Source organism: Raphanus sativus, unplaced genomic scaffold (genome assembly GCF_000801105.2).
Source record: "Raphanus sativus cultivar WK10039 unplaced genomic scaffold, ASM80110v3 Scaffold0252, whole genome shotgun sequence".
Taxonomy (NCBI): domain Eukaryota; kingdom Viridiplantae; phylum Streptophyta; class Magnoliopsida; order Brassicales; family Brassicaceae; genus Raphanus; species Raphanus sativus.
In genome coordinates this window covers 16,505-36,214 of record NW_026615572.1, presented here as the reverse complement: position 1 = coordinate 36,214, position 19,710 = coordinate 16,505, and the positions used below count along the sequence as shown (strand labels likewise).

At 36.3% G+C, this 19,710-nt stretch overlaps 5 protein-coding genes and 1 long non-coding RNA gene across 14 annotated transcripts; 5 read left to right on the top strand and 1 right to left on the bottom strand.

The window, feature by feature from the left end:
• Positions 1–320: 320 nt before the first annotated feature.
• LOC108811363 (40S ribosomal protein S24-1) lies at positions 321–1,581 on the top strand. Its single transcript, XM_018583411.2, has 5 exons — positions 321–474; positions 595–636; positions 726–896; positions 1,197–1,283; positions 1,377–1,581. The coding sequence occupies exons 1-5, from the start codon at positions 403–405 to the stop codon at positions 1,404–1,406; spliced, it is 402 nt and encodes a 133-aa protein (XP_018438913.1). The 5' UTR covers positions 321–402; the 3' UTR covers positions 1,407–1,581.
• A 1,106-nt stretch (positions 1,582–2,687) lies between these two features.
• Positions 2,688–4,482, bottom strand: LOC108811366 (uncharacterized). Of its 9 annotated transcripts, none has more exons than XR_008939846.1 (6): positions 4,187–4,482; positions 4,044–4,121; positions 3,787–3,958; positions 3,598–3,677; positions 3,097–3,529; positions 2,688–3,023 (listed from the first exon to the last, which is right to left on the bottom strand). It is a non-coding gene; the product is annotated as an uncharacterized LOC108811366 (long non-coding RNA). The 9 variants fall into 9 exon arrangements; XR_001943293.2 differs by having other exon boundaries at positions 3,097–3,550; positions 3,623–3,677; XR_001943292.2 differs by having other exon boundaries at positions 3,623–3,677.
• A 431-nt stretch (positions 4,483–4,913) lies between these two features.
• On the top strand, positions 4,914–7,799 carry LOC108811356 (tryptophan--tRNA ligase, cytoplasmic-like). Its single transcript, XM_056996502.1, has 11 exons — positions 4,914–5,483; positions 5,579–5,764; positions 6,042–6,093; positions 6,193–6,258; positions 6,362–6,448; positions 6,552–6,644; positions 6,748–6,828; positions 6,975–7,043; positions 7,144–7,212; positions 7,327–7,437; positions 7,507–7,799. The coding sequence occupies exons 1-11, from the start codon at positions 5,008–5,010 to the stop codon at positions 7,555–7,557; spliced, it is 1,341 nt and encodes a 446-aa protein (XP_056852482.1). The 5' UTR covers positions 4,914–5,007; the 3' UTR covers positions 7,558–7,799.
• A 992-nt stretch (positions 7,800–8,791) lies between these two features.
• On the top strand, positions 8,792–13,885 carry LOC108811365 (protein HASTY 1). Its single transcript, XM_018583416.2, has 18 exons — positions 8,792–9,092; positions 9,198–9,299; positions 9,428–9,574; positions 9,649–9,729; positions 9,799–9,871; positions 9,949–10,010; positions 10,099–10,262; positions 10,365–10,436; positions 10,520–10,661; positions 10,738–10,800; positions 10,899–11,189; positions 11,264–11,486; positions 11,564–11,811; positions 11,896–11,999; positions 12,106–12,591; positions 12,658–13,161; positions 13,248–13,542; positions 13,615–13,885. The coding sequence occupies exons 1-18, from the start codon at positions 8,928–8,930 to the stop codon at positions 13,759–13,761; spliced, it is 3,369 nt and encodes a 1,122-aa protein (XP_018438918.1). The 5' UTR covers positions 8,792–8,927; the 3' UTR covers positions 13,762–13,885.
• Positions 13,886–15,166: 1,281 nt separating this feature from the next.
• LOC108807533 (uncharacterized) lies at positions 15,167–16,271 on the top strand. The gene is made up of 2 exons (XM_018579818.2): positions 15,167–15,605; positions 16,180–16,271. Exons 1-2 carry the CDS (start codon positions 15,167–15,169, stop codon positions 16,269–16,271), a joined length of 531 nt encoding a protein of 176 aa, XP_018435320.2.
• Positions 16,272–18,858: 2,587 nt separating this feature from the next.
• Positions 18,859–19,497, top strand: LOC130501679 (uncharacterized). The gene is made up of 2 exons (XM_056996509.1): positions 18,859–18,964; positions 19,048–19,497. The coding sequence occupies exons 1-2, from the start codon at positions 18,920–18,922 to the stop codon at positions 19,303–19,305; spliced, it is 303 nt and encodes a 100-aa protein (XP_056852489.1). The 5' UTR covers positions 18,859–18,919; the 3' UTR covers positions 19,306–19,497.
• The last annotated feature ends 213 nt before the right edge of the window (positions 19,498–19,710 follow it).

The window sequence follows — 19,710 nt, the reverse complement described above, 5'->3', positions numbered from 1 at the left end:
TCCTTTGTAATTTGTAATATTTACTCTCTTTTTCTTCTCCGTCGTAATATTATTTTCATTCGGCCTCATGTCATTTTTACTTCTACAAGTTTATAATTCAGTGTAAATCATACTGTCAAATTGTGTAACATTGGAGTGGATATGGACCAAGCTGACAAACAAAACAAAATGAAATAAGCTAGGCGGCTATAAATACTTAACCCACTGGGCTTCTTATTTATTTTAGAGCAAACCTACTGAAATTTAATAAGTCCAATAACGGCCCAATAATAGAGAGAGAGAGAGAGAATAACAAAACCCTACGGACCTGTACTTTATATAAACGCTAAAACTTGCTTTCCGCGACTCTTTCTTTCACTCTAGCCGGCGACGAACTCAAATCTTTGCAGAGAGATCGCAAAAATGGCGGAAAAGGCAGTCACCATCAGAACCCGAAAGTTCATGACCAACAGACTTCTCTCAAGGAAGCAGTTCGTGAGTAGTTCCATTCTTTTTTAACTCTTGTCCACTTCTGCATTCACTTAGCTGTGTAATAAAGATTTTTGAACAAAGGTAATAAATAAGAGTATGGTCAATTTTTTTTTGGGAATATAGGTTATTGATGTTCTTCACCCTGGAAGAGCCAATGTTTCAAAGGTACGATCTTTCGATTATAGAGTAGAGACTGTTAAAATTGTTTTTTTTTTAGTGGCTGAGATTTGTTTTCATTTTTTTACTCAAAAAAGGCTGAGCTTAAGGAGAAGTTAGCGAGGATGTACGAAGTCAAGGACCCAAATTCTATCTTTGTTTTCAAATTTAGAACCCATTTTGGAGGTGGTAAATCTTCAGGGTTTGGTTTGATCTATGACAATGTCGAGAGCGCTAAAAAGTTCGAACCCAAGTACAGACTTATCAGGGTAATTAAATGCTCTTTCTACCCTTTCTTGAAATGTCTTATCTACCGGCTTGTTAGTCTAGCATTAGTTACTAACTTGATCATTAGAGTAAGTAACTAGCTGATAAGTTTCGAATGTGATTTGTAGAATGGTTTGAATGTGATTTGTAGAATGGTCTTGACACTAAGATCAAATGTCTTTTATCTCCGTTTTTTTATTAGTCTAGCATTAGTTACTAACTAGTACTCTTGATCAATTAGAGTTAGTGTCTGTCTTCTTCTGAAAACTATTTACGATTGTATGTTTCAATGTCTTTTGTAGAATGGTCTTGATACCAAGATTGAGAAATCAAGGAAACAAATCAAGGAAAGAAAGAACCGTGCCAAGAAGATACGTGGTGTTAAGAAGGTGAGACTAATGTTACTAGTAATGACTCCTTTACACATAAGTGTTACACACTATCATTATGTCTAAAAAATTCGTTTTTGCTTTAACTTGCAGACCAAGGCTGGTGACCCCAAGAAGAAGTAAGATCTCAAGAGACAGTATCAGCCATTTTCGGTTCTTGTTCTGCATAATCACCTGTTTTGTCATTTTAAGTTTTATTTGTCTGCTTTTAGATTTTTTTTTTTCGTCCAACTAGACATGTATACTAAATCTCGAGCTTTTTGCTTGTTTCAATCGAATTTTTTGTTTGAAGTTCTAATCGATTAGAGAAATTCATAATTCATGGTTTTGCTCAAAACAATTGAAACTCTTGATCAGTTCATGGTTTAACCAGTTAATAGATTCAATTCTGCTATGTAACTGGATTATGATCGATCATGGTCGGGCAATCTGATTTAAAAAACACGGGTGATAACCACATACTAGTCTTACCCTATTAAGTACCTTATTAAAGAAATAGAATTAATTATATTTTACATATATGCCTTTGTCTCAATACCATGTAAGGTTTAAGAAGGTTTCTGTTTATTCACACACCCGAAGGTACTATTTAAACCAGATTTAGCTCTTAATCTCTAAACTAGGATGATTATCTTTAACAACTAGGATCGGACCCGCCCTACGGGCGGGTAATCAAAAGAACGAAACAACATAAATATATATTATTATTTGATTTATTTTAATTATAAATTTCACTATTTTTACTACAAATTTTACTATTTCTTCTTTTTTAGAAATTTTATATTTGTTTCTATATTAAAACAATTCATAAAAATATAAATATTTTACTTTATTCACAAAATTTTCTTTTCTTGAATTTAATATTTTTAATACATTTTCTTAAATTTTATAATTTAGAAATCAGAAAAATCCAATTTATTATTATTTTTAAATAAGCAAGTGACATTAAAATATGGTATTAATTTCTACGGTTTATTATTTATGAATAACATGTTAGGTTATATATTTATGTATTATTATATTTGGACAAATATGTTTTTTTATGTTTCTTCAAATTCACATCAACAAAATTTTAAAAACAATAAATTCCCCAATTGTTTCTTTTTTTATCACCAAGATTTAGGCTAAAACAAAAAATAAAAGAAAACCACAACTATTTGATGTATTGGTAGCTATGAAGATTACTTGAGGAGCATATGATGTTTTGCTAATATATAGTTCAAAAGTTAAATAACTTCGAAAGAGCTTTTACAAATGATTAATAAATAACATTGAATTTTTTGGGCAACCAATAACATTGAATTCCTTATATTCTTTCATTCTTTTAGATGGTGAATCCAAATTAAAAATATTTTAAGGAGAAAATTATACATCTCAAATTCTTAATCTAAAAAAGATATTCAATTTAAAGTGAAACGTTTTCAGTTTAAAGTGAAATGTTATATAAAACAATAAAAACCTCATACTTTAAAAAAACAGTAAACCACATCCCTCGAAAACTAAATTCGGTCAAACTAATAATTGAATCCCGGATATGTAGCTTACTAAACCCAAATATTCACCCACTCAACCATTCCTCAATAGGAAAAATTATTAAAACTTTTTATGAAAAATGTGACTTGGCCCCTTCACTCGACCATATTTAGCTTCATCATCTGCCACAGATTCACCAGCTTCGATGTTGGCCTTTTGATCATATTCAACCCAGTATTCAACCCAGTAACTTTGATTTCTCCAATTCTAAATAACAACGTGAATTTAGAAATCGTAACAAAGCCACAAAACAAACTTTAACACATTTAAGTAAACTTACCATTTTGAAACCTATCCATGGTGACTTCCTCATCTTCTGAATAAAAATATGGAAAAAGTTGAATACATACAAAAGTTAAGCTTCCCATTTCAATACAGATAACCATCATAGTATAAAAACATTGGAACTTGTTTATTTTTTCCAATAAATGGAAATGGAACTTGTCTAACCAGTCACATGGATATATTTGTATAATCATGCGAGGAATCCAAGAATAAACCATGCATTAGCTTAATCTTAGTGTATTGAGTTCGAGATCACATAACTGTTATTGCTGTACTATTCACACTTGGTTCTTGAGACGCTATCTTCTGCGCAGAATTTGAGCCATAGCACCAGCTACCCAAAATAATTGGATTAGAGTCAAATTCCAAGTTTCAACTTAAAGAAAACAATCTTTCTTCTCCCCTTTTGACTTGCAGAATGATATTTCCTAAAGCAAGCAAAACCAAATCTAAGAAGACTCAGATAATAATATGAAATGTTAGTAAAATCAATTACATTCATTGCTAAAGCTTATAGTTACTCTGAGAAGCAACTCTGCAGCTTGTGCACTACTATTATAGTTTTCAACCACTTCACTGCAGGAAGTTAAAATAAAGATTTGGAAACAAAAGTATGAAAATTCTGAGATTAGACACTGGATTTTGTTTAAAACTCCGATGATGTGAGTACTAAAAACGGAATAACCTTAGAGCCGAGGAGGATCATGTCCAAACCCATATGCTCTCGCCACCGCGTATCGCGTTATTGCTTCCCGGAACCTTTGAAGTCGAACCTAGACGGTGGAAGAACAACGTCCAGCCTTCAAATCATGGAAGAGGATAGATGAGACTGCCATTCTTCTGAGAAATAATTTTCCCTAATTCACAAACAATCAAATTCTATACTCGTAAATAAGTTAATCTCAAAGCAAACTCACTTGATGTTTAGAAAGAAAAACTCACTTGAAGATTTGATGAAACTCTTCGACCTCACTGGCATTTTTGGCATCTATGTAAATCCAGTCATTCGTGTTGTTTGGCCTGGTGGCAAAGAGAAACCAGATGGTTGAGGAATGAAAGGATGATTTCAGAGAATGAGGGCATACCTTTTTATACATGGAAATTCACCGCTGGAAGAGAAGCCAGATGCAGTGAATGAACAATTGTGATGGGAGTGTAGAGGAGGAGTTAAATGGCTGTTAATGATAACGATTCAATTGAATGCATCTGTAACGGTTCGTGTTTCACTTTTCCAGCGTGAAGAAATCCAGACGACACGAACAACAGATCGTGTTTCCCATCACTGTCGGTTCATGAAAATAGAAGCTGAAGAACACTATGAACCTGTTAGCAAATCGGAAAAAAAACTGGAAGATGATAGTTGTTGACAACAAAGAGAGTGCCTATAAGGTTGAGATTGAGAGTTTGATAAATTGATATAACAAACTTCAGCCCATTCAATTCGATTTGTGAAGCCCAAAAATCACATTCAAACGTAAAGTATAAAAAAAAACAGACACGTGTCAGGCGGAAAAGAACTCTAGTTTCTTGCGTGTAATCCGATGTGTCCTTCTAAGGAGAGAACAAACTGTATTATATATAAATAAGATAACCACCAATTACACACCTACAAGAAGAAGAAAAAAACATATAATTTAGTCAAAACTCTACTGAAGTGACAATCTCCTTCAGATTCATCAACACTGTTGGATTGGGCCGAATTATTTCTCTTAAGCCCAGATTATTTTCAGCCCGTTCACTTAGCCCAATATCTTGTAAAAACCCAAAGGTAAAAAATGTTAAATAGTTTTTCCTTTTTTTCGTAATTGCCAAGGCAATTTGTGATTAGGAAACCCTAGTGACTGAGAAGAGGCTGGTCACAACTATTCAATCATCCAAAGCGAGGCGAAGACAGAGAGATAGAGAGATGATGGAGAAGATGGTAGAGAGGACGAGACGGTTGGTCGATGAACTGATCAGCTCAATCGATACACCACGGGAGGAGACTAGGAAACACGAGATCAAACACGAGATCAACCGTTTGTTGGATGAGATGCTGCTGAGCTTGGAGAAACGAGAGCCTGAATCATCGGAGGAGGAGGAGGAGCAAGTGGTGACTCCGTTTGTCGTCTCCGTCAAAGACGGCGGTAAAATCGATTACGATAAGGTGATCGAAAAGTTTGGCTGCAAGAGGATAGACGAGTCGCTCATCGATCGTGTCGAAAGACTCACTTGCCGTAAAGCTCACGTCTTCCTCCGCCGCGGCTTCTTTTTCGCACACAGGGATTTGGATGAGATTTTGGATGCGTACGAGAGAGGAGACAAGTTCTATCTCTACACTGGGAGAGGACCTTCATCAGAGTCTTTGCATTTAGGGCATTTGATTCCTTTCATGTTTACCAAGTAAAAGTTACTATTGTCTTTATTCTTTTAAAGGTAGATGGGTCAATGCTGCTGCTGCTTGTGCTTTATACTTAGTGGCCATTGTCTTTTGGTAGATACTTGCAGGAAGCTTTCAAGGTCCCACTCGTTATACAGATTACGGATGATGAAAAATGCATATGGAAGAGCTTAAAGCCGGAGGATAGTAAAAGACTTGGCAGAGAGAACGTGAAAGATATCATTGCTTGCGGTTTCGATGTCACAAAGACTTTTATTTTCTCCAACTTTGCCACTGTTGGCGAGTAAGTCAAATGCTCCAACCCTGGTTTTGTTCTCATTTTCACAAAAAGGTTCATATGCATTTAAGTTATTCAGAAAAAAAAAAAGAGTTATAATCAGGTTTTCTTGATGGTAGTATTGTGAAGCCTTACTTGGCCTTTTTTTTTGCCATGGTGTTTCCATGACGTTTAGCTCATAACATTGATCTTATATTAATGTATCCTAGATATATGTTTTTGGGCTTATTTGAAGTTTACATTATAGTTTTTCCTGGCTCTGCAAAACCTTTTTTGTGTGTAGTAAAATTTATGAAAATATGGTGGAGGTTGGAAAACGTGTTACAGTTAACAAGGTGATTTTTACTCTCCTACTTCCCGTTTATCTGTCTTTATAGTTAGGTTAGGGTTCCTGTTTTTTTTTCATTTTTTACATCTTTTTATTTTTTGGCTAGATGATGGCGACTTACGGCATTACCGGCGAAGATCCAGCTGCGAAAATCAGCTTCCCTGTGGTGCAGGTACGTCTCTTTGTTCTTGTTGGCGTATTATGCTAATGATGCATAAAGAGACGACTGTTGTATTTAACTTTCTTTTGTTTTTTTTCTCCATACAATTTTTTAGGCGGTTCCATCTTTTTCTAGCTCATTCCCAGACTTGTTCCTCGGCAATGACAAGCTCCCTTGCTTGATTCCCTGTGCAATTGACCAGGTGTGCTTGTTTTCTCACGTTGGAAACTTTGTGATGATTCATCTCTTTATGTGTGTGTGTATCATTTAGTTTTTCTGAATGTTTGGTTTTCTTTTTTGTTCAGGATCCGTATTTTAGGATGACTCGTGATGTTGCACCTCGGTTAAGCTATAAAAAGCCTGCTCTAATTGAGTCAAAGTTTTTACCTGCGCTGAGGGCAAGTGTTTTTCTTGACTAGTCTTTTAAGGATATTATACAAGTTAAACCACACACTATTAGAATTGCCTTTGGTCACACACACTTTTATTTTTTTTTTGCAGGGAAAGAATGGAAAAATGTCAGCAAGTGATGCAAATTCCGCTATTTATATTAATGATAGCGCTGAGGACATTAAAAGAAAGGTGAAAATCTGGTTTGCATGTGTTTTTTACTTCGTTGTATTGTCCAACTTTACCAGATGATTAGCTTACCAATCTGTCCTAATAATGAAAGTAAGATATGATTCCTTCCACTAATCTTGCTGAGATTTTTTTTAATATGTACGTAGGCAAACAGTGCTGTTACTGGTGGGCGAGATAGCTTGGAAGATCAAAAAAAATATGGAGCAAATCTGGAGGTTACCAAATTCTCTTTAGTTTAGACACCTTTGATCCCTTATTGGTTTAATGCTATAGAAAACTTAACAAGTCTCTGTTTTTCTTTTTTCTTTTTCACAGGAAGACATACCATTTCAGTATTTGAGTTTCTTCCTCGAAGATGATGCCGAGCTTGAACACATAAAGAAGGTAAAATAACGTATACTTGCCTCTCAACCTTTTCATTATTACAGAGAATGAATGAATGAAGAAGAATATGCAGCTTTAAGATATTTCTTGATGATAAACAACACATTGTTTCAGGAGTATGGAGAAGGACGAATGCAATCGGGAGAAGTAAAGAAGCGACTCACTCAAGTTTTGACAGAAGTGGTGGAGAGACACCGCAAGGCTCGAGCTGCTGTTACTGAAGAGGTACAAAAAGGAAAAATCGATTTGATTTATATAACATTTTTATTGATTTTTTTCTTCTATAATAATCAGATGGTGGATGCCTTCATGGCTGTGAGACATCTCCCAAGCAAGTTTGAGTAAACTCCAAACCGGAAAAAGCTCTACAACTTCGAGTGATGTTTACAGTAGATCTTTCATGCATATAGCTTAATCGGTTTCCTGGTTCAGTTGTTAGCTGAAGAGTTCACTGGTTTGAACGGTTATCTATTTATTTTGCTTTTGTTTTAGGAAACATCAATTAAAAGGCCCATATCTGTTCTTTTGCTTCCAACCCAATACTTTCTGGACCGGGTCTGTTTAAAATTCTATGTAGAGATTTCACCTATTTTGGACTGCTCCAAAACTCTAATCTATCCAATCTGGTTAATATGAGCACAATCTATCTTCTGAATTTTTGATTTATTATCTATATGTATGTTTACATTTATGTAAAATATTTTACTTTTGGATTATAAATTACTTTCCTGAATTTTATCAGAAATACATATAAAATAGACTAGAAAAATTTGTGTATTTATAGTAACATATTGCTGAATTTAATACATTTAAACTAATTTAAAATAGTTTAAACCGATTTGAATTGTTTCGACTAGTCAAATGACAGCCATACCAATTTTTTAGAATCATGGTCATAATACAAATGCCTTTTTGTCAAGTTCAGAGTCCTGTAACTCAGTGACTCAATCAGTATCTAAAGCACTCTATAGACGAATATCCTTTTCACTTTATATATACTCGTCCACGTGTAAATCGATTAGTAAAAACGTGTATAAAATATTTTTTATGTTTGAACATCTCCAAAAAACAGTTTTAAAAATATCAAAATTTGAAATTTTTAATTTTGAATTCTTATACAATTATTTGTTTTACAAAGTATCTTACTAACTTTTATAGTTATCATTTTAGTTTTTATAGTTTTTTTACCTTATACAAAATACAAAGTATATTAATTACATTAAAGCAAAATATTATACAATACAATATTATAGTACACATTTAATTCAAATTATAATGTGAAAATATATATAAAAAGATAAAATTATATGAAAACAAAATTATTATTTCAACTAAAGAAGTACAAGATTTTAACAACTGCAAATAAAAATAAAAAGACTCATTTATTAGTTCAAAATGCATGTAATTGGCTATTAAATCATATTTTCTTATTAATTAATAATGTATTTTTATTTATATATTTTATTGCTAAATAATAGTTTTATGATTTTTTTTGCTAATTTCTAATAACAGTAAAATACAAAACTCTTTTTTTTTTTGTTTTTGAGCAACAAAAATACAAAACTCTTTAAAGTTAAATTTGAGGTTCTTCTTTCTGGAGAGAGAGACACACATTCAAACTTCAAATTTTGAAGTTTTGCCAATTTCGAAGGCTTCTCGTTTTGACTGTTTTTTCTTTTTTTGTCGGCGGCTCATATAAGTCTAATAATCACTGAATGCTGATGAAGGAGGATCTTGTGAAAGGAAAAGATATGATAGAAGCTGAGTCAGAAACAAAGACTCTCGCTAGAACCGTGGCTCGACAGATTCTACTCGTCGTCTCTGATTCTTCTTCTTCTCACTCCACTGTTGATGAAGCCGCTCTAACATCCATTGAATCGGTAATTCATTCCTAAAGTGTTGAACTTTTTTTTTTTGTAGGTGAGTAATATCCCAAGAAGCAACTTTTGAAATTTTGTTTTGATTAAAAGTTTATGTAATTGCAGATTAAGACAGGTAATGTTGAGGTTCTGTCTCAAGTTTCGTTTCTTCTTGTGGAAAAGGTTTGGCCTTTACAAGTTCGCATCTATGCCTCTAAGATGCTACAGGTTCTTTGCTTATTTCACTTGTTATTTATTATCTTACTGTTTGGTAATGAAACAAACAAAAAAGGTTATGTCTTTTTGGTTAATTGAGATTATTAAAGCTCCATTTGTTAATTTGCTTAATTGTGCAGTATTTGGTTAAACTGCGGTGGGATGAGTTATGCTCCTCTGAGCAGATGGATATTAGTAGTGCCTCCTTTGAACTCATGTCTGAGGTAGCTTCTGATCCATGTGAAGAATGTGGGATGAAAAGTGAAACTATCACTCTTGTTGCTGAGGTTAGAGCTGTGATTGCAATCTCTGTATTTTATGATTGGTTGATTTATCAACTTATACAGAACTTCGTTTCCAGATGTTTGAAAAGGAAGATCTTGAGATGTGGCAGGAGTTGTTTCTCTCACTAGTTTCCCTCTCCTCTCAAGGCCCTTTACAGGTAGATTTCTTAGTTCTATCATATGGTAAGGAGTTGTTTCATTATTAAATTTTCTCTTGAAAAAATTAGGCAGAATTGGCTTTGGGAGTGGTGAAGAGGCTTTCTGAACATCATATAGATTATATTAAGGAGGAGTTGGAAGGTAATTAAGAGTATATAGCCTAACTCTACTTCTCTCTCATTTGCTAACACATGTAACATGTTTTCCTTTCTCATCAGACAATAAGCATAGGCATCATCTGTTGCAGGGACTTCCTGATATTTTGGTTTGGTTGCATGATGTAATGCTACTACTACTTACCTTTTTGCTCTTTATCAATTTTATTGTTAGCATCAGTTTCAATGAAGATAAAAAAACCTTTAATGCAGCTTCTTGAAAAACACTTTGGGGATGCAAGGAATGCAGAAGCGAGAGAGAAAGTTGAGCTGGCTAAACAGCATTCAGATGCAGTCATTGCTTGTTTGAATGCCATCAACTCACTCACAGAATGGGCTCCGGTTCCATATTTTGCTGAATACAAAATTGTTGACCAGTTAATATAAACTAACTCTTTGGCTTAGACTCATATACTTTTCTTACACAAGCTTATCTACGTATCTAACTTTTTGTATATGATTCTTGATTCTTACAACAGGTGTGCATCCTTACTTTCTTCTAGTGAGTTCTGCCGTCTTGCTTGTATGTTCTTCAAACTTATCTGCTCAAGGTATGCTATTTTCGGCTGCTCCATGAAATGCCAAAAAAAGTTGTCCTCTCTTACCATTGTATTTGTCTGTGGTGAATTTGCAGAGAAAGACCAACTGATGCTACTTCTGGTGCTGAATTTGATTCTACAATCATACGTATCTGTAAAATGATGGTCTCTCTAGGCTCCACAAACTTCCAGTGCATCTTCACAGATAGCATTGCCATTGCTCTTTTTCTGGAACAGGTACTAATCTGGATAACCATTGATATATTAAATGGTCTGACTTAATTGAAGATTTTTGTCTTACTTTCTTTTGTAGATGCTTGGTTTTTTCGAACACTATAAGTTTGATCTTCACTATGAGTCACTGTTCTTCTGGCTAGTAAGTGCCCACTGCCTTAACCAGAAAATCATAATCTTTCTTTAGATACAAAGAAGTGGGGAAACTTAATGCTTCTCCTCTCTTTCTGGCTCTCACAGGGGTTGATGGATTATTTAACCTCAGACCTCAATGCTCCTAATTACCCACATAGAAAGGGAGCGGCAAGCGAGGTTTTCACGGGATCGGCAAGCGAGATTTTCAATAGTTTTAGACACCTCGACGGCGGCAAAAAGGATATTTTACTCCTTATAGACGATGAACTCGCCAGCAAGATTCTTGACGTTTCGTTCCAACGCTTGAATAAGAACGAGATTCCTGATGGAACAAACCTTTCACTTGAGCCATCAAAGTTTGAATATCAGGAGTTTTGCCAGTACCAGAAGAGGCTCGTATGTTCCTAAAAAAACTCAATACTTACGTCTCAGACAAAACTCTCTATTTATTTCCTTTTTGGTGCATGCAGATTGTGTTGATCAGACTCATCTCTTCTCACAAGCCAATCATTGGTACCACAAAACTATCTTCAAGAACGGTCATCCTTATTAAGAACATATCGGTTTCTTCAGCGCCTGCTATCCACTACGCAGCTGCTTTGAAGGGCCTGAGTACTGCTCTGGAGAGTATTCTGCGTAGGCTTTTCCGTGATAGTTCCCAAGTTCATTCTCAACTCCACGAGATATTTGAGGGTATATATGTTTGAAAGTTTAATTTTCATTTTCAAGTTGTTGTCTGAACTCATCTTTGTCTGTTTTGAATGACACAGGCTTGTTTCAGGAGGTCCTTAATGCAAACTTCACTGAACCATTAATTATTTCAGCGCACGTTGAGTATCTAAACGCAATGGTTCCTATCATCAAGTCCTCTCCAGATGCGGTTGGGAGTGTTATCGACAAGATGTTTGCACTTCTCACCTCTCTTCCACCAGCATCTAAACGTGCAAGATTATACATCTGCTTATCTTTGACGCGTTTAGCCAAAGCTGCTGACAAAAGCTTTACTCCTCACTTGAAGGTATCTGCATTTATCCCCCAAAAAGTTATTACAAGAAAAATGCTCTCTATAAGACCTTTTGTTTCCATATATATTTTCGTGCAGGGTCTAGCTGATAAGATGACACGTTTGCAGAGAGAAGGAGCTTTCCTCCCTGGTGAGCACAGCAGTCTTGTGGAAGCATTTTTTGCTATGACTTCTGCGTCAGGGTACACAATCTGCTCTTCTTTGTCTTCTTCATGATGGAACTTTTATTGCATTTTATTAAATTTAATAAATTGCTTCTTCTTTTTTTTTTAACTTTTGTGCAAACAGAGCTCAGACGCAGCAGCAAGACAGTTTTGCTTTGTTACTAGAACCAGTGCGCGAACAATGGACTCAACCAGAGTGGCAAAACGAATACTTATCTACTCCCTCTGGTTTTATTCAGTTATGCTCCAACGCACCCTTGATGCAGTCTATTGTCAACACGGTCGCCGTCTTCAAGCAGGCTCTCACGGGATGCACTTTCAAGAAAAGGAAGTTGAACATGTCTGAGACGATTCATCCTCTGGCTTGTCACCTTTCTTGGATGCTTCCACCTCTCCTGAAGCTCTTTCGTGTTATCAACTCTCTGTCTTCTCCTGCTGTTTATCAAACTTTGCCCACAAAACTCCAAACAGCAATGAAGATAGCAGAAGCCGAGTTACGTAGCGACAAAGGAAACCAAAGCCGTAAACTAACTAAAGCCTTGTTTACTTGCTCTAGTGGAGGGAACGCAAATGATATTCGGAACTGGCTGAGAGCTATTCGCGATACCGGGTGAGTGAGTGTGTACATTGTTCTCCTTCAGGCTTTTTTAATTAATGTTAGTAGCGATGCATGCAGGTACCGTGTACTGAATCTCTCTGTAGCCATGGGAGAGACGTTCTACACATCCATCGATGCTAACGAAGTTGCAGCGGCATTCACTGAGAATATATGTTGGATGGAGTTCAGACATATAAAGCTGCTTATTAACTCCTTCGTAGGCCCTCTTGTCATATCCTGTCCTGCAGATAAGTGGGAGTCATTGCTTGAACCGCTTCTAAGTCCTTTACTGACGCACTGTCAGCGAGCTCTTGACTCCTCGTGGACTAGTCTTCTGCGCGAAGGCAGGGCCAATGTTCCAGATCTGCGCAGTTTTGAAGGTGGTGAGACGAAGCTCATACAACTGGAAAGACAGCTGCTCATAGATTTATCTCGGTCCACTTCGGATTTGCTCTCAAAGATCTCTGCTCCTGAGTTAAACACAGGGCTTCCTAGTTTGATGAAGCACTCAGACCAACTTGTTCATGGTGAAACGTCTCTTCTCAAGGATTTTGATTCACTCAAATCCAACTCTTTGGTGAGGTATGTGCTTTGGTAAAACTAACTTCTTGGTCCATACTCTTTTTGGATTAATAACTTTTTTTTTTCTTTCTTTCTTTCTTTTGCAGCTTACTCTTGAGTTGCAGAGACTTGGCAGACTCAGTAATGCAGTTTTCTTTACAAGCATGCACATGGAGAGATGGTATTACAACTTTCAACCTCCGTTGTTTTTTCATTAGCGTTATTCAACTAGCCATAACAACAAACAACGGAGAGCTCAGAGAGTTTGTGGCAAAAGATTTGTTTAACGCACTCATCATGAGCTTGACCATCGATGAGAATGTGAATAACAGTTCCGTTTTAGTTGGTCTGTGCAGTGAAATATTTGTTTACCTTTCCCCGAGACACCCAGCTCCACGTCAGGTTAGTTTTTTTTTCATTTGATGAGTTCTTTAATTTTATATCCTCAAATTTTAATCTTTGAATTATCTTCAGGTGTTGCTGTCACTCCCTTGTCTGACTCCTGATGATCTGCGTGAATATGAAAAGGCTTTGGCAGAAACTTCTGAACCCAAAAAACAGAAGCAGATTACAAGAAGCATGTTGTCATTAGCTCTTGGAATTAATATAAAAACTGATTAGAAAACTGTATATGTCAGATGGTGAGGGACTTTGAGTCCTCTATATAGTATTATTTAGTTTACGCTTATGAAGTTGCAAAACTGATAAGATTGTTGTGATGATAATACAAATGCCTTAACTCTTATGAACATTAAAAGTTTTCTACACATGTTTCACAATGCCTTACTCACATGCTGTGTGACATACACATCAGTTTTCACAATCTTCTTGTCTGTAAAGAAGCTTGTATAGAGACAATCTTCGCACACTGCTAAAATCCGATGTCAGGAGCAAAGTTTCACCATGGAAACTGCTAGTACTGTGGCATAAGTGTCTCTGTGTGCTAATTTAACATAAAGCAACCCCCACCTTAGATGGATTCTGTCTTGAAGACAACATAGAATACATGAGAAGCTGATTAATGTGAGAACCCATTGTTATAGATAATAACTAGCAAACAAACACACACACCTGCCACCTCTATCTGTAATATATATTGTTTGATAGGACCACTCAAGTAAACATCAGGCGAGCCCTTAAGCATACGCAACAGAGAAGCTTCTGTTTTGGAGGAGAGCCTGTTGAGTTATTTTCTCTTTTGTTCTCTGAGTCTAGCACATATGCCTTAGGAAAACAATCATTCATTAGCCGAGTCTTTTTTGCTGTTAAATCATTTTAATGTACCATAAAACCAAGTGAATGGTTGGTTCCATGGTGTCTAGGTTCACATTTGATCCACGGTATTGGGGTTGGAATCATTCCAGACAGCTTGGATTTCAGAAATAAAGGTGGCAAAACGACCAGAAAATGCTACTTGTAAGTAAAACAGAGTCATAAACCATACCACATTTTAACCCTTTTTTTTTCTTTAGCTGAAATCAAACCGGGTTTTAAACTAATCTCTTGGTTTATGTCTGGTTTTCAGGTGGTGCAGAGAATTGGCAATCAAAATAAATCAAATAAATAGAACCAAGATTAGTCTTCTAAGAGCTATCTTTGGACAAAGTTAGTCAACTTGGTATCTAAACTTAATAATATCAGTATTTTAATAAAAAATACTTATTTGATTAACAGCAAAAATATTAATAACGAAAATGAAACTACAATAAATAATAGAACCATATCTTAAGAAAATAATGTCAATCTGGGACCTAGCATACAGATAGGTCCAAAATTTCAATCGAGAAAATAAATGAAAACCATATTGATAATTTATTATTCGAAGACTTTTCTAATATTAATGCCAATATATCTTTTTTATAATAAACAATCCTAAACTATATAAATAAAAGTTCGGTAATTAGTTAACGTTTTAAAAATCACTCGACAGTGAAACAGAGTCTCCTTTTCCTCTGTTTCTGTCTTATTGACTCTTACTTTTGGATTGAGAAAGACAAAGAGACTGGAACTTGAAGTCCGTAAGAAAATGAAAGACTTTAGTTCCTGCTCCGGTGAAAATGGGGTCCAGGTTGCAGATCCTTCCTCCTCGAACGCTGTAAAAGTTTCACAGAATCTTGTCATCTGTATCTACCGTTGCTGCATCAGAGGTAGGACTTGTTTGATCACAGTCACATGGACTAAGAATCTGATGGGTCAGTGTGTGACCGTGGGAGTCGATGATTCTTGCAACAGAAGTCTCTGTAAAGTCGAGATCAAGCCCTGGCTCTTCACTAAACGAAAAGGCTCCAAGAACCTAGAAGCGTATTCTTGTAACATAGATGTCTATTGGGATCTCTCGTCTGCTAAATTCGGATCCAGCCCTGAACCTTTAGGTGGGTTCTACGTAGGTGTTGTTGTGGATAAAGAGATGGTCCTTCTTCTTGGTGATATGAAGAAGGAAGCTTTCAAAAAGACTACTGCACCGTGTTCTTTTTTTTTTTTTTGAATGAATGTAAAATTTTATTCAATCAAAACTTCTTTACATCTAGTGCAACAAATTTGAAACTAAGATACACTTGCTAAGAAATCTCCTCAAAACCAACTATTTCGACCTTCATTACCCCCTCAAACTTGACCATGTGACACAAGTCAAGTTTGGAAATGCCATGAGATTCTCCTCATTAAAACCCACATTAGAGAAAACCCTATTGGGACAAAACTCTAATGGGGAAAAAGAGTAAGAATCTCATAGCTAGGGGACTATATTATAGACAAAATCTACTTCTCTTTCCCTTTTCCTGTCTTCAAAACTAGAAATCCAAACTGTTTTCTCAAGCTCTTGTTCCATCCCTTGAGATAAAATCATTTCCAATCTATTAACCCTTCCTTAGCCTGATAGAAACATACACCACTCTTCAAACCCAGCTATGAAACTCTTGAGCCAAACCATATGCATAAGCCCTCATCTAGATACTTGTGTCCCTTACCCTTTACTGATAAAAGCTTCAAACGAATCAGTTTGTCCACACATTTTATCAGCACCTCTTCTTCTCTTGGCAGCTCGTTATGTCTTCGAGAATTTCTCTCCCGCCAGATACTATGTAATAGCACTTGAAATGTATATCGAATTAGGAAGAGCTCTGTGGGTTTGAATCTAGATCTTGATTGTGAAATCAAATCTAGAATACTATTCCATTCCAAAGTGAAATCTTCCTTCATAATACCACCAATCAGCTCCTTCCATACTCTGCCTGAATATCTGCACTTAAAGAATAAGTGCTCACAAGTCTCCCTCTCTTCTTGACATAACACACACTCTGCATTTATTGAACCATTCCACTTCTGCATTCTGTCACAAGTTTGCAATCTTCCTTTCGCAGCCACCCATAACATAAATGAATATTTAGGAGTGGATTGAGGAAACCACACTCCCTTATTCCACTCACAGACTGGCTGTTCCTGTCTCATATGCAGCCATGTTTTTTTTGATGAAAATTCCTTTGCATACCTATGCTCATCTTGTCTCCATAAAGGGATATCATCTTCTTCATTATATCGACTTCTCAGCTCTGTAATCTCTCCCTCCACATCATTTAATACAGCCAGTCTATGTCTTCTACTACGATGATTAAGTATCACTTCCTCCACAGAAGCATTCTCAGTGATACCAAGTCCTATAGTACCTCTATCCCCCAACACATCTTTAAGACATCCAAGAGGAGACCAAGAATCATACCAGAATGATGTGTGTCTACCATTTTGGACTTCCATCCTTATGTACTTCTTAGCAATGTCTCTTAGCTTCAGTATTTTCCTCCACATCCAAGACCCCATATTTGTATTATATTTCATTGACCAGAAAGAACCTTTCCTGATTAGATAACAGTGAATCCAGTTAACCCATAGCGAAGATCGAGAAGAAAATAATCTCCATAACAGCTTCAAGCCAAGAACAGTGTTGACTTCCTTTAAAGGTCTAATCCCCAGCCCTCCTTCTTTCTTTGGTAAGCAAATATCTTTCCAACTAACCTTCGCCTTACTTGTCTTTAATTCTGTTCCAGACCACAAGAAAGCTGAACATAAACTCTCAATCTCTTTTAAACAACTACCAGGAAGCCGAAACGCAGTTAACCAAAAATTTGCCATACTAGTGATAACTGAATTAATGAGCTGCAGTCTGCCACCATAAGATAGTAGCCTTCCTGTCCAAGAACTCATCCGTTTCCTAATTTTCTCCACTAAAGGCATATAGTCATTTATCGTCATCCTTCTTGTAAGAAGGGGAAGACCTAGATACCTGACTGGCAACTTTCCCGAGGCAAAAGGGAAACAACTGAGAATGCCTCCTTCTTGTACTTCAGTTAACCCCGCTGTATACAGTGTAGACTTTTCCAAGCTGATCCTTAAACCTGATATAGCAGCAAAATCTTCAAAAATCTTCAACACATTTTCAATAGATCTTTTGGTTCCATCAGTAAATACCAAAAGATCATCCGCAAAGCACAAATGTGTAAGCAGGATATTCTGACATTTTGGATGATACCCTATGATCCTCCTAGCAGCCGCCTTGTCCAGCAGATGCGATAACACATTCATACAGATAACAAATAGATAAGGAGATAGAGCACACCCCTGTCTTAATCCCCTTTTGCTTTGAAAAAACCCTGCTAACTCTCCATTAACTTGGACTGAAAAGGATGGAGTGCAGACACAAAGTTCAATCCAATGAACGAAATCCTCAGGCATATTAAGAGCTCTCAACGTATTCAGTAAGAACGGCCAGTGGACTGAGTCAAATGCTTTAGCTATATCAATCTTCATAGCACATCTAGGAGATACATCCTCTCTATGATAATCCTTCACTATTTCAGTAGCTAATAACAGATTCTCTACTAGCAGCCTGTCTTTAACAAATGCCGATTGATTATAAGATATGCAGCAAGGGAGAGTACCTTTCAATCGGTTAGCAATGATCTTTGAAATCACTTTATAGAGCACATTGCAACATGAGATAGGCCTATAGTCCTTCATCTCAGTTGCATTTTCCTTTTTAGCCACCAGCGCTAAGATAGTAGCATTCAATCCTTTTGGTAAGAAGCCCTTACTAAAGAAAGACTGTACTGCCGTTGTGAAATCCTTTCCTATTATACTCCAGGTTGCTTTGAAAAATTCTGTTGTGAACCCATCCGGACCTGGTGACTTATCCCTTGGCATTCTGAACAGCACCTCTCTAATCTCTTCATCTGTTATTGGCTTTATTAATTGAGCTCTCTCTTCACTAGAACACCGGAATGGGAGAAACTGTTGTAACTCAGCTACAGATATACTCTGAATTTCAGGAGGCTCATGAGATAAAAATTCACTAAAGAATTTTTCTGCTTCTGCTTTAATATCTTCCTGAGAAGTAGCCATTTCACCAGATCGACATCTTATTTCTCTTATAGCATTCATAGCTTCTCTGATTTTCACCGCATTATGAAATACTTTATTATTCCCATCTCCCAATTGTAGCCAATGCATCTTAGATCTTTGCTTTAATACTTTCTCCTCTATTGTAGAAATTCTTTGCCATCTTTCTTCAACTCTTAACTCCTCCTGAATATTACCCAAATTAGGATCCTCCATCAGTTTTTCTTGCTGTCTACAAAGATCTGCATATGCCTCTTTAACCCTCATAGATAATTTCCCCAACTTCTCTTTACTCAGTCTTCTAATCAGCGGCTTCATAGATAATTTCCCCAACTTCTCTTTACTGCACCGTGTTCATCTCTTGGTGCTGTGTTTATTTCCAAGAAAGAGCATGTTTTTGGTAAGAGAACGTTTGCGACAAAAGCTCAGTTCTCAGGTAATGACAAAACACACGATCTTGTGATTGTGTGTGATACAAGTGTCACTGATCCTTGCCTTATTGTTTGTGTTGATGGGAAGACGTTGATGGAGGTGAAGCGGCTTCGTTGGAAGTTCCGGGGTAATGATACGATAGTTGTGAACAGGGTCTCTGTGGAAGTTCTCTGGGATGTTCACAGTTGGTTCTTTGGGGTACCATCATCACCAGGGAATGCTGTGTTTATGTTCAGGACTTGCCAAGCTGTTGAGAAGACCTTGTCTTCCACGCAGGTCCCAACGAGCTTGAAACCTCAGAGTTTTGGGTTTACATTGTTTCTGTACGCTTGGAAGAACGAGTAGAGGAGAAGTTTTGAGAAGATTAAAAAAAATGAACTGTTGATTCTTGTTTATTTATTTATCATATGATCAGTTTCATATGTTAGAGTATGTACATTAGACTTGTAAAGACTTGTTCAAACTCAATTGCTTTGGACCTTTGGTCCTATTATCAATGAATTGTCCAGATACTCTGTTTTGTTCATTAGGTGCATAGTGTTCAGATACTTTTTTGGCTTATGGTCTTTCTATTCTGCTGCTCATTTATTGACATTTATCAGATTACAATGACTTGAGTTGAAGATAGTGGTTAACTTACCCTAATGATTATCATCAAACATGTGCCTATAAAGATAGTCTCTAATGTTCTTACTTAGTCTGGCTGTTTTGATTCAATGTATTAAGCAATTGCATCCTCCTCTAAGATAT